The 17,673-nt window shown below is 38.9% G+C and overlaps 1 protein-coding gene across 4 annotated transcripts in view; it reads left to right on the top strand.

The window, feature by feature from the left end:
* The window catches only part of XPNPEP3 (X-prolyl aminopeptidase 3), a 49,862-nt gene that overhangs the window by 16,262 nt on the left and 15,927 nt on the right, over positions 1-17,673 (top strand). For 3 of the 4 annotated variants that reach the window (XR_006735945.1, XM_045554832.1, XM_045554833.1), the window contains 3 exons: positions 2,077-2,193; positions 11,178-11,585; positions 15,442-15,644. Coding sequence is in view for 3 of the 4 variants with exons in the window: in XM_045554832.1 (XP_045410788.1) it covers positions 2,077-2,193; positions 11,178-11,585; positions 15,442-15,644 (728 nt within the window). In the remaining variant the exon portion in view is untranslated. Of the gene's footprint in view, positions 1-2,076; positions 2,194-3,483; positions 3,569-11,177; positions 11,586-15,441; positions 15,645-17,673 lie in introns of those variants that run through there. The other variant, XM_045554835.1, reaches the window with a different exon arrangement.

The following is a 17,673-nucleotide window of genomic DNA, read 5'->3' as shown; positions in this document are numbered from 1 at the left end:
TAAAAATCTAATATCTTGGCTGGGCGCAGTGGCTTGTGCCTGTAACCCCAGCACTTTGGAGGCCAAGGTAGGAGGATCAGTTGAAGCCAGAAGTTTGAGACCAGCCTAGGCAACATGGAGAGACTCTGTCCCTACAAAAAATTTTTTTAAAAATTAGCTAGGCATGGTGGCACACACCTGTAGTGCTCTTGAGCTACTCAAGAGGCTAAGGCTCAAGAAGTGCAAGGTTGCAGTGAGCTATATTCCAGCCTGGGTGATAGTGCGAGACCCTATCTGAAAAAAAAACAAAACTAAACTAATACCTTAATTTAGCATACAAAGCCTTACCTTTGGTCTGACCCTTACTTTCCTAATCTTTTCATCTCCCTCCAGCAGCACTAATCTGTTAGCGCAGTAGACTGCTTTTGCGCTGGTACACTCTTGTGAGTTCTTTCTCTCTCCTCCTGCATCTTGTCCACAGTCACATATATGTGTACACATGCATGTGCACACACAGTGTCTTCTGTAATCTCATTCATAATACCTTCCACCCTACTTCTGCAGCCCCACATAACACCTTTTGTATGCTTCTCTGCATTCCCCAGGGCACTTTGTGCTTGTCTTTGTTATTGCACCCATCTCAAGCATTATAATAGTCTTTGCATTCTTAAAAAGCTTGTATATGAATCCATCACTGCATTCACTATTGTAATGCTTTGTTTTGTCTCACCTCCACTAGACTGTGCATTCTTTTTTTTTTTTTTGAGACAGAGTCTCACTTTGTTGCCCAGGCTAGAGTGAGTGCCGTGGCGTCAGCCTAGCTCACAGCAACCTCACACTCCTGGGCTTAAGCGATCCTCCTGCCTCAGCCTCCCGAGTAGCTGGGACTACAGGCATGTGCCACCATGCCCGGCTAATTTTTTTTTGCTATATATATTTTTAGTTGGCCAGATAATTTCTTTCTATTTTTAGTAGAGACGGGGTCTCACTCAGGCTGGTCTCGAACTCCTGACCTCGAGCGATCCACCCGCCTCGGCCTCCCAGAGTGCTAGGATTACAGGCGTGAGCCACCGCGCCCGGCCTAGACTGTGCATTCTTTGAGGACCAGAACAGTCTTGTCATTCTTGTATCTTTCTTTTTTTTTTTTTTTTTTTTGAGACAGAGTCTCGCTTTGTTGCCCAGGCCAGAATGAGTGCTGTGGCGTCAGCCTTAGCTCACAGCAACCTCAAACTCCTGGGCTTGAGCGATCCTCCTGCCTCAGCCTCCCGAGTAGCCAGGACTACAGGCATGCGCCACCATGCCCGGCTAATTTTTTTTCTATATATAATTTTAGTTGGCCAGATAATTTCTTTCTATTTTTAGTAGAGATGGGGTCTCGCTCTTGCTCAGGCTGGTCTTGAACTCCTGACCTCAAGCGATCCACCCACCTGGGTCTCCCAGAGTGCTAGGATTACAGGCGTGAGCCACCGCGCCCGGCCTCTTGTGTCTTTCTTAGCACCTGTTCCAATCATGTGCTCAATAAATTTTTGTTTCAGTTAATCCTAATAATAGTAACATTTGTCATGCACCAACTATGATTAACCACTTTTTGATACATTATTTTAAATGGCTCTGTCATTCCAAGATTAATGAGAGAGCATGTACGTATTTTCTCATACTTCACATATTCTCAATGAAAATGTTAATTATCTTTTCCTGAATTTTAGGACACAGCCTCTACCTCTGTGAAATCCTTCCAGACCTCTCCCCTGCTTCTGTTTGTTCCCTTCCTTCTGTTTTCATAGCTTCTTATTCATATTAATTAATACCTTTATTTTATATGTGTTTGTGTATGTGTGTATGTGTGTGTGTGTGCTGTATAATATCACAGCAAACAAAAATGTCAAAGGGTTAAGATAACCTAATTTCTGTTTTCCTAGGGCCCAACACAGGTTCTGGCACAGAGAAAGGGCTACATAAATATCAAAGGAGAGAAGGAAAGAAACTAACTTGCATTTTTCTAAACCATCCAAATTGCTGGCGGTAGATAAATGTATTTCTACCATGAAGAATTTCTAGATCTGTTGTTCCATTTCATCCTCTTTATTCTTCATTCAGGATGCATGTTGTGTTCACAGCGAAGGTACTCCCTCCAGCCTGTGCCAAAGAGGAAGATTCCAACCCGATACCTCGGCCAACCCAGCCCCTTTACGCATCCACACCTTCTCAGACCAGGTAAGTCCTTTTAACTGGAATAACAATGCTATTCAATAGAATTTTTTAGAGAGTAATGGAAATATTTTAGATCTGTGCTAGTCAGTAAGGTAGCTACTAGCCTCATGTGGCTGTTGTGTACTTACAATGTTGCTAATGTAACTAAGCAGCTGAATTTTTTTACTTTATTTAATTTTAATTAATTTAAACTTAAAAAGGCCAGACATGGTGGCTCATGCCTGTAATCCTAGCACTCTGGGAGGCCAAGGCAGGAGGATCGCTTGAGGTCTGGAGTTCGAGACCAGCCTCAGCAAGAGCAAGACCCCGTCTCTACTAAAAATAGAAAGAAATTATCTGGACAACTAAAAATAGGGGGAACAAAAATTAGCTGGGTGTGGTAGCACACACCTGTAGTCCCAGCTATTCTGGAGGTTGAGGCAGGACGGTCACTTGAGCCCAGGAGTTTGAGGTTGCCGTGAGCTAGGCTGATGCCATGGCACTCTAGCCAGGGCATGAGAGCGAGACTGTATCATTCATTCATTCATTAATAAATACATACATACATATAAACTTAAATGGCTATGTGTGGCTACTGGCACTGTATTGACAGTACTACTAGTCTAGAACAATAAATATGATAAATTTTATAATTCAAAATAATTAGTAAAGTATTTCAGGATTTTTTTAATAAATGTTCTATTACTTTCTAAGTCATAGTTTCTATAACTATATCCTAACTATTGTGAATTACTGTGTTAAAGACATTTTAGAAAACATGGTTTTTCTTCATAGAGTTAAATGTTCTTTCAAAATTTTGTTTAACAAAAATATTTTTCTATAAATTAGGCCAAGATTTCCAGATCTGTTTGTCACTGATTTGAGAGGTGATACCCCAATTGATAAAGGTGATGCAAAAAACATTTTTTTTTTTTACTAATTTTTTTTTTCCTATAAGATCCCAGTGTTGCTGCTAGATGTGTCATCGCTATTAGTCAAAATAAGACCTAAAGATATTTTAGTTTTGATTTTTAGAAAGGCATTGAAGGGGTGAACTATGATGAATGACCATCATCCCAAAGAGTTACTAGAGTAAACCAAATGCTTTTAGAAAAAGCAGTCAGATTTTCAAGGAAAATTAATTGTTCCTTCTGCCGTGGGAAGTTAAATCTGTACTTTTTAAGTAAGCATATATATTAATAATGTAAATTGCCTTTAGAAATATGTCACTCTTTCACTATCTCCACTCAGTGAATGATACCAGTATGTCTCTCAGTGAGGACTTCCTTTTGCTGATTCTTCATCAGACTGGAATTCCTGCTGGGAAGTTGGCTGAAACTCAGGAAATGCAGCTCACCACTGAAATACACAAGAAATCAGAGTTTTTCAAAGCTGTAAGGTAAGCTTAATATAGCAACCCAGTTGGTATTAATTTAAGTATTTCTCTACCTTGTCAACCTACCTGTAGCCTCAGTTTTTTTAAAAAAAGAATTCATATTAAATTTTCCCAGCTTTGAAAATTATTGATTTCTTGTCATGAGATACTTTTATATGGTGAGCTGCATTTTTCAGGCCTTGAACCTAGTAATCATACTGTCAAGATAATGGCCTTTGTATCTAGGCTGTCTTCCTATGTATGTTATGTGCGTGTTAACTATATTTTTAAAAGAATGTAAATAAATATGCATATATACATGTTCATCCCTGTACATGTGTTTATATCTGCTATGGGAGAAAAGGGATGCCTATTCTAATTTTACTCTCCTGGACATAAGATTTTGGACATTTAGGTAAGTGAGAAGGGATAGAAGTAGATGGAATTTTAAAGCAGAATGATCAGTGTTTTAAACTTTGAAGGAACTATCAAGTATACCATTATGTATACATTTTTGTTCTTTTTCTGTCTTTTTTTTTTTTTTTTTGCCTGTGAATATAATATCTGCTTAAGGTATACATTTTTCGCAGGCAAAAAAAAATATCCAAAGTATTAATCATTTGTATTTCTCCATCTAGAGATGCAAAATTTATGGAAGTATTAAAATGATTATCGAGTAAGGAACAGTAAAGTTTTAAGAAAAATTAAAAGGCATTAATACTTTTTAAAAAATCCCTTTTACACAGCTAAAGTCAGGTTGTTAGTTTGGGGTATAAAACTATGTCATGTATTACTTGGTTTGCTCTAAAAGGCTTCATGCTTTGCATAGTTATTTTTCTAATACATGGTACTATATACTTAAAACTTTTGGAAAACATCTTTATGCCTTTCCTAATTATTATATAAGTTCTGTATATGTTATAGAAAAATTAGAGAAATATAAATAACCATAGATTTTTTTTTTTAATTACTCATAATCCTACCACTCAGAGAAAACCACTGTTGAGATTTTGGTATATGTATCTTTATATTATAGCCTTATTTCTAATATAGGGGTGTGTGTGTACACATACATTTGTACATACTCTTTGTATACTATTCATTTATTTCGTTAAATTCTTGGTGGTGAAATTACTGGGTCAGCTCTTCTGAATTTTGGGGAACTGTTTCCCTTAGATTTTTCTTTGCTCTGCCTACCCAACCAAGTTTCCAGAAGCAACAATTGCTTGAAAAATAGCAGATGACACAGGAGATAAAGGGCTTCTGTTCTGACTGTGCTAGTACTGCTTTAGCTGGAACTGTGAGTCAGACTGATTCTCCCAAGTTCTCCTAGTGATTTTTAAAACTTGTCATTTTCTTTTTTTTTTTTTTTTTTTTCTCACTCTGTTGCCCGGGCTAGAGTGCCATGGTGTCAGCCTAGCTCACAGCAACCTCAAACTCCTGGGCTCAAGCGATCCTTCTGCCTCAGCCTCCCGAGTAGCTGGGACTACAGGCATGCGCCACCATGCCTGGCTAATTTTTTCTATATATTTTTAGTTGTCCAGCTAATTTCTTTCTATTTTTAGTAGAGATGGGGTCTCGCTCTTGCTCAGGCTGGTCTCAAACTCCTGAGCTCAAACGATCCACCCACCTCGGCCTCCCAGAGTGCTAGGATTATAGGCGTGAGCCACCACACCCGGCCCTGCACTCTAGTCTGAGTGAAGGAGTGGGACCCTGTTTCACACACACACAATAAATAAATAAAATACATACCTAGATTGTAGTGAAGACCTGTATCTTTCCATCTATTTTCAGTCTTTATTATACTTTCCTCTTTGGTTTTTCTGCTTGGCTGATAAAATATGAAGAACATTCTTCTTTCTTCTCTTAAGAGGCCCAATCCTAAATGTCCTGGAAGAGCTTTCTTTCTTGGCTACAGAATCTCAGAATTGATTGTGACACTTTGCTGTTTGCAGTGTCCAGCTTGTGACATCTAGGCTTTTGATCAGTTAAATAAACTTGTTAGAATAGTCCTTCCATACTTAAGTGATTCCACGTGGTAAAATATTGACTTTGTTTCTTAATATTAATACTTTACAATTTGACAGAGTTGCCAGAATGTTTATTCATATATAGTTTTATCAGAAGAAATTCAGGCCAGATTGACCATAAAGCTTAGTTCTGTGATCAAAGGCCATAATAATTGCCAAGTTTACTTCTCAGTTTAAAGTTCATTCCTTTACCACACCTTTTTTTTTTTTCCTTCAAATGAAAAGAAAAGGTGTGTTTTTCCTTGAATCATTTTTCTGTTGTGATGGAGAGTTCTTTGTTACCTTGAGATTTCAGAAGTTGGAAAGCATTTAGTGAGTGATCATTCCATAGTGTTGATATTTGATAGACTTGGGAAAATATAGCCAGTGTTTTAAATATTTCTCATATAGTTACTTGTATGAAATTAGGTTCTGCAAAGAGGAGAATGCTTTGAAGGATATAAAAGATGGTTTTTAATCTTGCTTTGATTTCCAAATAATTATAATTTTTTTCAGGAGTTACTTCACGACATATGTTAATGTATACTTTGTTATCAATGAAAATAAGAGATAACACACAGATTAATCAGTTATTAAAATTATGAATGTTCTTCTCATCTTCTGAAATTTAAAAAAAATCACAGAATGCATTGATTTTTTAATTTCTTTTTATTTCATGGACTATAGCTATGAAGTAACCAAAAGCAAAATTCAGGAAAGGGGAAAAAAAGACCAAACAGAAAAGGTCAGATAATTTACCAATTATAATGAGTCTCTGCTTTTATAAGAGTATTTACTGCTTAGGTAAATTAGGAAATTTCCAATGTTGAGTAACAGTGACAGCCTTAACATAAATAATTATCAGGGAGATAAATAGTTAAGCTGTTCTTCAGCTCTGGTACAAAGTTCAGTGTTCTCTCCAAGAGTGCTAGGGGACTCTTAGCCAGCTGAGTCTTGAAAGAAAAAAATGTGATATGAGTTCTTCTCAGCCCTACTCTCTTGCTTTGCCTGATTCAAACTGGCCTGTAAGGCCCTCATTTATCTATCTGTTTTATTTTTTGCCAACTTCAATAAAAATGTAAATTTCTTCTATTGTAAATGTCTAAAAACTGAAAAATATTTTATTAATAGAATACGAACTACAGAATTTGCTTGAGAGATAAACTATACATAGGTAAAACAACTGGATAGTTCCAAGGTAGTCATAAACAACTGAGTTATGTGTAATGAACATGAGTACTAAGAAAATTCAAAGGTCTTTGGCCAAGCACTCTTCTCTCCTGGGAATATTGCATAGAAATAAAAGCACCTGTACATAGGACATAAAAGTACCAGGATGTAAGTACAAACATGTTTATTGTAGCAACAAAAAGCTGAAAACAATTTGAATGCCTACCAGTATAGAAATGGTTCAGTAAGTTAGAGTATATCCACCCCAAGAAATGTTCATCAAACTGAATTAATTGAAACTAGACCAGATGACTTTGAGGGAGCAATGTCCCGGGTATTATGTTAGAAAAGCAAGATATAGGCCAGGCATGGTGGCTCACACCTGGGAGGCTGAGGTTGGGAGGACCACTTGAAGCCGGGAGTTCAAGACCAACCTGAGCAATATAGCAAGACTGTCTCTTAAAAGAAAAAAAATTTAGCCAGGCATAATGATGCACACCTGTAGTCTCAGCTATTGGGGAGGCTGAGGCAGGAGGCTCACTTGAGCCCAGGCATTTGAGGTTGCTGTGAGCTATGATCACTCCACTGTACTGTAGCCTGGGAAACAGAGTGAGACACTGTCTCCGGAAAAAAAAAGAAAAGAAAGAAAATAAAAGTAAGATATAGAAAAGAGCATCCTATTTTTGGAAAATAGCTCCAAATGCATGTATATGTATGTATGATTAAATAAATGTTGAGGAAAACAGGAAAGGGTACATACTAGATTACAAACATGGGCAAGGTGCTTATGTGGGTAGAAGGAGGGAACAGGAGTGAGGAGCCAAACAGTGAAGGAAAAGTGGGAAAATATTTATTGAAAGAATTCAGTATGATGTGATTACATTTATATACAACTATAGGATGTATATAATATATAAGGAAATGAAATGGTTACCTTTAAAAAAAATAATTTAGAGGGATAAGTCAACATTACCTGGGCTAATCAAGAATGCCTTTTGAATGAGAAGAGTCTAAAAACAAACATGTATTAAGCCAAGATTTTAGAGTAGAATTAGTATAGAGGGAGAAGAAATTTCAGAAAGGAGACACATTGTAAGCAAGGTAATAGGGAAAGAACAGATTGTTATTCATGTAAGAAATAAGAAGGAATTAATTGCAGAATAATTTGGGGAATGATTAAAAAAATTGGCCAAGTCATCAAAGACCATATGTTATGTAATCTGTGAATATGTACAATTATTATGTATCAATAAAAAAATTTTTTTAGACCGGGCGCGGTGGCTCACACCTGTAATCCTAGCACTCTGGGAGGCTGAGGCGGGTGGATCGCTCGAGGTCAGGAGTTCGAGACCAGCCTGAGTAAGAGCGAGACCCCATCTCTACTAAAAATAGAAAGAAATTATCTGGTCAACTAAAAATATATATAGAAAAAATTAGCCGGACCTGGTGGCGCATGCCTGTAGTCCCAGCTACTCGGGAGGCTGAGACAGTAGGATCGCTTAAGCCCAGGAGTTTGAGGTTGCTGTGAGCTAGGCTGACGCCATGGCACTCACTCTAACCCGGGCAACAGACTGAGACTCTGTCTCAAAAAAAAAAAAAAAAATTTTTTTTTAAAAAGACCATATGTTATGTGATATCATTTGTACAAAATCTCTGCAATAGGGAAATTGATAAAGAGAAAATAGGTGAGTGGTTGCCAAGGGCTGGAGGGACTGGGAGAAAATGGAGACTGCTTATGGACATGGGAGGTTTTTTTGGATTGATGAAATGTTCTAAGATTCATTGTAGTGATGGTTACACAATTCTATGAATATAGCAAAAACTATTGATAATATACTTTAAATGGGTGAATTATATGATATACAAATTATATCTCAAGCTATTTTTTTTTAAATTGACCAGATGAATTGGAGTCATCTGATAGAGAATATTAAATCTAGACCTGAGTGTTTAAATTTGATCTAATGGGCAAGAAAAAGCCATTGTAGGTTATGAGTATGGAATGGACTTTCCGTGATTTCCCTTTTTTATCTTCTTTTCCTCTTTATTTGAAATTTTATTTATAAAAATATGTGTTCATTGAAACAAAATTCAAATAATATAAAAGCATGTTAAATAGAAAATATCTCTCCTCTCCCTTTTTTAAACATAAATGGGATCATATTATCCAGCCAGTTTTGTAACTTTTTCATACAGCAATGTTTCACAAATATGTTTTCAGATATGTATGTGAAGACTGCATTCACCCAGTCATCACTGTGCTAGTAGTCAGGCAGTCTAATAGGTACTAATATTAAGAACTGACACACGACACTTCATTCATAACAAAGGTTCTTTTTTTTTTTTTTTTTGAGACAGAGTCTCACTCTGTTGCCCAGGCTAGAGTGCCGTGGCATCAGCCTAGCTCACAGCAATCTCAAACTCCTGGGCTCAAGCAGTCCTTCTGCCTCAGCCTCCCGAGTAGCTGGGACTACAGGCATGCACCACCATGCCCAGCTAATTTCTTTCTATTTTTAGTAGAGATGGGGTCTCACTTTTGCTCAGGCTGGTCTCAAACTCCTGACCTCGAGCGATCCTCCTGCCTCGGCCTTCCAGAGTGCTAGGATTATAGGTGTGAGCCACCGCGCCCGGCCATAACAGAGGTTCTTAATCTGGATTCTTTGAGTGGATTTAAGACAATCTGAGACTCTTGAATTTTTGTGTCAGAACTTTGTATATGCAGGCAGTTTAGTGAACAGATGAAGCCATAGCTTTCAAAAGATTCCTGCAGCAGTCTTCAATCCTTAAGAACCATATGCTTTAGGCCAGGCGTGGTGGCTCACGCCTGTAATCCTAGCACTCTGGGAGGCCAAGGCGGGCGGATCACTCCAGGTCAGGAGTTCGAGACCAGCCTGAGCAAGAGTGAGACCCCGTCTCTACTAAAAATAGAAACAAATTATCTGGCCAACTAAAAATATATATAGAAAAAATTAGCTGGGCATGGTGGCGCATGCCTGTAGTCCCAGCTGCTCGGGAGGCTGAGGCAGGAGGATTGCTTGAGCCCAGGAGTTTGAGGTTGCTGTGAGCGAGGCTGGCGCCACGGCACTCACTCTAGCCGGGGCAACAGAGCAAGACTCTGTCTCAAAAAAAAAAAAGAACCATATGCTTTATCAAATATATTCTCATAATAGCCCTAAGAGGTAGATAATATTATTAGGGTTTTTGGAGATACAAAGTTCGTCCTCAAGGAGCCAGTGTTTATACCCAGCTCACTGTAAATGTAAGATAGAGAATGAAAAATCTTGCTAGAAATGTATTATGCCTTCAGAATTCAGAAGGGGAAATTTATTCTGTGTCTTGAAATTGGGGAAGGCTTTTTGTTCTTAAACGCTATTATGTTAAAACCTATATGTCATTTAGCAAATATTTATCAAATGCCCACTATATTTCACTTATTGGTCTAGGCCTTGAATATATAATATTAAACAAACAAATAAAAATCTATGTTCTCATGGAGCTTACATTTGTGGGGAGGGGGGAGAAGGGTCATTAATCTTCAATTTTATTTCTCTTTTTAAACAGTGACTAACCCACTTGAGAATGTCCCTAACAGTAAGGCTCCACCCATGCATTCCAGGAGGCTCCTCCAGCCAGGGCTGAGGTCCAAGCTCTAGAATTCCCCCTTACCCACACCAGCCATCAGGCCTATTTTCTATCTGGAGACTTGGGACAGAAAGTCTCCAGTTAGAGGAGAAGTTGGGACTAAGAGTCACCATTGGAAGGGTTGGGCTCAGACACAGCTGCCTTTGTTAGTCTTAGGATATATGGGGATTTCATAGCATGCTCAGACAAACTGTAGGAAGGCCTGGAGAGGGGTTCCTAAATTCCTCTCTGGCCTCACTCATTCCTGGGCAAACCCCACAGCACCCCTTCCTCTTGCTGGGCTCAGTGCATTGCCTTTAGAAGATGGGCATCTTGTAGCCCGTGGTACTCCAGCATGTCTCAGTGTGAACTGGTCAGCTTCGGGGAAGCACCCTCCTCTCACCCTCTTCTCCTGGTCTCGGCAGGGTGGGGAATCAGAAAGGGAAGTCACACATGGATAGATTGACCCTTCTCCCCATCTTATATATTAAAATTTCAGAGCAGATTTGATTATATACCTAATAATGCCTTCCACATAATAATGTTCCATAAATATTTGATGGAATGAGTAAAAGAATGAAACAAAAAGCTGGAAGAGATCTTAAGGGGTGATGATCCCAGTTTTCAGGCAGGACCACATTTAACTATTATTTCTTCCAAATTTTTGCAATAGAATAAAAATTTGAAGCCTGGTTATCTCCTTAATTCCTCATGTGCTATGAGGAGATTTGGCATAAAGAATCAAACTTGGGTGTCGCCATCTAATATTAATCTACCTTAAGTGTTTCGGCACTGTAGAAATGCAAAGTACCATTTTTATTTGTCATTTCTAGGGGAGGTGACTCCAGGACTATCTCAGGTAGAATATGCACTTCGCAGACACAAACTGATGTCTCTGATCCACAAGGAATCACAAGGGTACAGTGGGACCGACCAGACAGTAGTTGTGCTCTCCAACCCAACATACTACATGAGCAATGATATCCCCTATACTTTCCACCAAGACAACAATTTCCTATACCTGTGTGGATTCCAAGAGCCTGATAGCATTCTGGTCCTTCAGAGCCTCCCTGGCAAGGAACTGCCATCACACAAAGCCATGCTTTTTGTGCGTCGGAGAGACCCCAGTCGAGAACTTTGGGATGGCCCACGATCTGGCACTGATGGAGCAATAGCTCTAACTGGAGTAGATGAAGCCTATACACTAGAAGAATTTCAACATCTTGTACCGAAACTGAAAGGTAAGAAATGGGAACAGATGATAAATCATGAACCAGATTGGGATTAAGACCTTCCTTGCCTATTTAGATAGAATTCTTAATTTCCTAAAGTGATTATCATAGCTGCATTTCCCTAAGCACCATGAAAGAGACATAAGTCTTTTACAGAAGACTGAGCTCCTTTATTTTATTTTTATTTATTTATTTATTTTTGAGACAGAGTCTGACTCTATTCCCCAGGCTAGAGTGCCGTGGCATCAGCCTAGCTCACAGCAACCTCAAACTCCTGGGCTCAAGCGATCCTCCTGCCTCAGCCTCCCAAGTAGCTGGGACTACAGGCATGTGCCACCATGCCCAGCTAATTTTTTTACTGTATTTAGTTGCTCAGTTAATTTTTTCTTTCTTTTTTTTTTTTTTTTTTAGTAGAGACAGGGTCTTGCTCTTCCTCAGGCTGGTCGAACTCCTGACCACAAGCCATCCTCCCTCCTTGGCCTCCCAGAGTGCTCAGATTACAGGCGTGAGCCACCATGCCCGGCCTGAGCTACTTTAAAGATTTCATTTATTCATTTGCTAAATCTTCACTGGATTATTCATTAACACAGACTGTTAACTACTTTCACTTGATATCTCAAAGAAAGAATTTGCTTTTTAAGGGAAAGGATAAGCTGGGCACAGTGGCACTTGCCTGTAGTCCCAGCTACTTGAGAGGCCAAGGTGGGAGGATCACCTGAGGTTAGGAATTCTAGACCAACCTGCTCAACATAGCAAGTCTCCATCTACAAAAAATAAAACTCAAAAAAATATGAAAATAAAGGAAAAGATGGGCATGGGGCACAACTCAAGATTACTGACCAGCTTATTGACCTTTCACCACTTCTTACTGCTTTTGCCAACTCATCAAAAAGTGGCATTATTCTCAGTAATCTGTGCATTACCAGCATCTGAGTCACCTGGCGATTCATATTAAAATTAAGAATGCATAATATAGGCCGGGCGCGGTGGCTCACGCCTGTAATCCTAGCACTCTGGGAGGCCGAGGCGGGTGGATTGTTTGAGCTCAGGAGTTTGAGACCAGCCTGAGCAAGAGTGAGACCCCGTCTCTACTAAAAATAGAAAGAAATTATCTGGCCAACTAAAATATATATATAGAAAAAATTAGCCAGGCATGGTGGTGCATGCCTGTAGTCCCAGCTACTTGGGAGGCTGAGGCAGTAGGATTGTTTAAGCCCAGGAGTTTGAGGTTGCTGTGAGCTAGGCTGATGCCACGGCACTCACTCTAGCCAGGGCAACAAAGCGAGACTCTGTCTCAAAAAAAAAAAAAAAAAAAGAATGCATAATATATAGTGGAAATGTAAAATCTCAGGCTGCTACTACCTCATACCTACAGAATCAGAATCTGCATTTTAACAAGATTCTCAGGTGGCTTGTGTACAGTTGAGTTTTTGTCTCTCAAAACAGTTACTTTCTCTACAGTTATTTTGGTGAAATTTTGGTCAGTGTTTTGGGATTCCTATTCTGGACTTTCTTCAGAACCTGTATCACATTATAAACTATTCTTAATGATTCTTATAAAACTTAAGCTCTGGGAAGCATTGTATTTTTTGAGGTATCTTATTTGGAAAATAAGATAGATGATAAAGTTGGAAAATACTGATTTTAGACCAAAATAATGTAGAATTGTAAAGTTTTAGCTTGATTTTCTTTTATGGCTTGTAAATCATTTCTGAAGTCAATTTATAAAAGAGAATTCCAAAAATGTTTCTGAAAATCATGAAATATGTTAGACTTATTTCCTATAAAACTCCTTTGGAAAAAATACTCACTTGAATATATAAGTTCTAATATGTTTGATTAAATTCTTTTCAGTACTTTATGGAAATATTTTTTTTATTTCACAGAGATAATTATCCTGCTTAACTCACTGAGATTTCTTATGCCTTCAAAAGCCACATAAATATGGGACATAAGATCATTTTCTTTGTGGCTTTTGATTTCTAGCATTAGTTGCTGGCTATCATGTTCTACAGTCTAAATTTCATTAACACAGTATAGTTAAAAATCTCACATAAAATAAGTTCTTTAAAAGTACTTCTCATCCACCATTCTTAATGTTTTTAGTTTACTGGATAAAAAAGTGCTAGGCAGGCCGAGTGCAGTGGCTCACACCTGTAATCTCAGCACTTTCGGAGGCTGAGGCGGGAGGATCACTTGAGCCCAGGAGTTCAAGACCAGCCTAGGCAACAGAGTGAAACCTTGTCTCTACAAATAAAAAAATTAGCCAATGTAGTTATGTGCATTTATAGTCCTAGCTGCTCAGGAGGCTAAGCCCGGAGGATTGCTTGAGCCCAGGAGTTTGAAGTTGCAGTGAGCTATGATGACAACAGAATATGGGCAACAGAGTGAGACCCTGATCTCAAGGGAAAAAAAAAGCACTAGGCAAAGGAAAAATGAAATCATATGTATTTAAAAAGTTTAAAAACCTCAAAAAGTTTAGCTATGATTTCATACACTGAGAACAGGTAGCAGAGGTTGTTTTGCTTTTTAAAAACTACAGCAATTAAGTTTCCATCTATTATTAATATAAGTAGGACAGATGTTTCCCATGTAATACATGTTTAAAACAGTGCAATGTTTTTTTTGGTTTTTTTGTTGTTGTTTTTTTTTTTTGAGACAGAGTCTTGCTTTCGTGGCGTCAGCCTAGCTCACAGTGACCTCAAACTCCTGGGCTCAAGTGATCCTCCTGCCACAGCCTCTCGAGTAGCTGGGACTACAGGCATGCGCCACCATGCCCGGCTAACTTTTTCTGTATATTTTTAGTTGGCCCGCTAATTTCTTTCTATTTTTGGTAGAGACAGGGTCTCGCTCTTGCTCAGGCTGGTCTTGAACTCCTGACCTCGAGTGATCCTCCTGCCTCGGCCTCCCAGAGTGTTAGGATTATAGGCGTGAGCCACCGCGCCTGGCCCCACTTTTATTTTAAAATGAAAATATTTAGGACATAGAATCACTAATGCATATCCAATCAAAGTTTTCTGGATTTTTTTTCTCTACTGTCCTAAAGTACTTTTTAGTCATACAAGAGATACAGCCCTTCAGACTTAGATTGTTATGAATACTATTCATAGACTACTACTGTCAGAAGAAGAGAACAAATGTGTATCTGCATTAAGTACAAGTCATTTTCATAACGGGCCTTTGTGTCATATATCTCAGGCAAATATGGACCATTTCCTTGGTTTGCTGAAGTTAAAAGGTGAACCATGATTGTTCACAGGGATACAAAGGGGAGATTGTTCACAGCAGATACAAAGGGAGAGATGGGTAAATGTGGATTAGCACATATTATCAACTATAGTGTTTCTATAGCAATGAATAATGGCTCCAAAATGAGAGAAGAGCCTTCTTCCACTAGTACGAGTTAATTTTATGAAGGGATGGAACACTTTAACCGTAACATCATGATCTGAGTATGTTCTTCTGTCCTTTCATGGGCAATTATTCAACAGTACCTTTAGCTCAACGGTGGTGGTAAGCAACAATTGTTATAATTGTTCTTTAACAATAAATAATACGTAAAGTCAAAGCTTAAATAAAGCTTTAGTCCCATCTATCATCTTTATAAAGAACAATGAAATTTTGGGTCAAAAAGCTGTATGTTCAATTTCAGAATATCTTCCCATTTCAGGGAATGGCCTTTCCAGTGATTTATAATCAAACCCTTCAGTTGCTTCAGTCCTAAGAGAGTTTTACTCAATCCTTTAGAGGTCCATATTACAGGTTTTATGGTTTTGACTTCTGTTCTAGTCCTTATGACAGTTGACATTTCTTATTGTTGCTATTAGTTTTGTTTTAAATTTATCTTTTGGCTTCTTGTTCTAAGCTGAGACGAACATGGTTTGGTATGACTGGATGAGGCCCTCTCATGCACAGCTTCACTCTGAATACATGCAGCATCTGACTGAGGCCAAAGCCAGGAGCAAGAACAAGGTTAGGGGTGTCCAGCAGCTGGTACAGCGCCTGCGACTGATCAAATCTTCTGCAGAAATTGAACGAATGCAGATTGCTGGGAAGCTGACATCACAGGTATGGTTCTTATTGAAAAGTTTTTTCCAAATTGAAAAATCTTAAGGTCTTAGGGGTCAGTAGGCATCTTGAGGTCACATACCCAATGCAGTAATCTCACAGCAGATGAACATCTAGCTTCTGCTTCAGTGTTTGGTGAACAGATCTAGAGATTTGCTCAATACCTTGCAAGGCAAAGTAAATGTGCCTTGTCTTAAGATTGGTCTTTTTTTCTTTTTCTTTTTCTTTTTTTTTTTTTTTTTCCCTTTTTGAGACAAGGTGTCTGTCTGTCTCTCTCTCTCTCTCTCTCTCTCTCTCTCTCTCTCTCTGTCACCTGGCCTAGAGTGCAGTGGCATCATCATGGCTCACTGCAACCTCAAACTCCTGGGGCTCCAGCAATTGATCCTTCTGCCTCAGTCTCCCGAGTAGCTGGGACTTACAGGTGCATGCCACCACACCCAGCTAATTTTTCTATTTTTTGTAAAGACAGTTTTGCTCTTGCTCAAGCTGACCTTTAACTCTTGGCCTTAAGCAGTCCTCCTGCCTTAGCCATCCAAAGTGCTGGGATTACAGGCATGAGCCACCACACCTGGCCTAACCCATCAATCTTGGTTGTTTCTCCTTGGAACAGTGGAAATTAATTACTTCTATTTCCTTTCCTTATAACTACATTAATAGTGTCAGTTAAACAGTGTTTAGTTGCTAAGGAAGACTCATAGGACTCAAAATGACAGTGCTTATAAATCTGTAATTTATTATAGGAAAGGGGTACAAAGTAACCACTGCATTAAAGTAAAGATACATATCATGTATGATGGCTGTCTTGCAGCAAAGCATCCAGAGACGCGAGGTACAGTCTCCTGTTGTCCTCCCTAGGTAAGGGCCAGGCAGGATGCGTTTTCTCTCACAGATCAGGAACACAAGTAAATGTACGGAACACCTCAGAACCAGAAAGCCTAAAATGGAATATTATTTAGGGGTTTTTGGTTTGGGCCACATGGGCATATTCCTGCTAAGTAATAGCAAAGCCCTCTGGAAAACTCATGGAGACCAAGTACAAACCATTAATCTGTTATTCAGTGCTGATAAGCTGTTATATACTGCTCTGAAACTCCTTGCAACACTAATGGTATGTTTCAGGCGTTGAACAGGATCGGAGTCATGTAGGAACTTTAAAAAAACAGCTCAGGCTGATTTTAGACCTACTGGAATTAACCTCACAATATAATAGAACACAAACATTTGAAGCCTGCCTTTATGTGTTCTACTTTTAGTCTTCCCAAAGGTAAATGGTTTTGTCTTCCTTAATTATTCCTCATATGTTTTATTTCCCCTCATTTTGGAAACCCTTCTCTGTATGCTTCCTAGTTACTGTCCTTCAAGGGCAATCAGACCAGCAATGACTACTTAATATTAATACAAACATGATAACCATACATCTCTGTCTTCCTTCAAATCATTGATTTTTAAAATAAGGAAGCTAAGAACAGATCTGTGGGACAATGTTAAAGGCTCCCTCTCGATTGACATCATTGTGGTAATCAGATGTCTTTGGATAAGGTGTAAAATCAGTTACAGATCCACTTAGAATTAATAGTATTCTGATCCACACGTCTCTCATGTGTACATGCTGTTATTATGAGAAGCTATTTTAAGTATTGTACTAAAATTTAGAAATATTCAGTTTGTGGCATTCCTTTTATCTACCAACCCAGTAATGACATCAGGCAGGGAGATGGAGTTTGGCCTTCTTTTTCTTTTTTTTCTTTTTTTTTTTTTTTTTCCAGACAGAGTCTCACTCTGTTGCCCAGGCTAGAGTGCCATGGCATCAGCCTAGCTCACAGCAACCTCAAACTCTCGAGCTTAAGCAATCCTTCTGCCTCAGCCTCCCGAGTAGCTGGGACTACAGGCATGTGCCACCATGCCTGGCTAATTTTTTTTTCTATATATATTTTTAGCTGTCCAAATCATTTCTTTCTATTTTTAGTAGAGACGGGGTCTCGCTCTTGCTCAGGCTGGTCTTGAACTCCTGACCTCGAGCGATCCTCCC

The sequence above is a fragment of the Lemur catta genome, chromosome 6 (genome assembly GCF_020740605.2).
Source record: "Lemur catta isolate mLemCat1 chromosome 6, mLemCat1.pri, whole genome shotgun sequence".
NCBI lineage: Eukaryota > Metazoa > Chordata > Mammalia > Primates > Lemuridae > Lemur > Lemur catta.
This window is presented reverse-complemented; position numbering and strand designations above follow the sequence as displayed.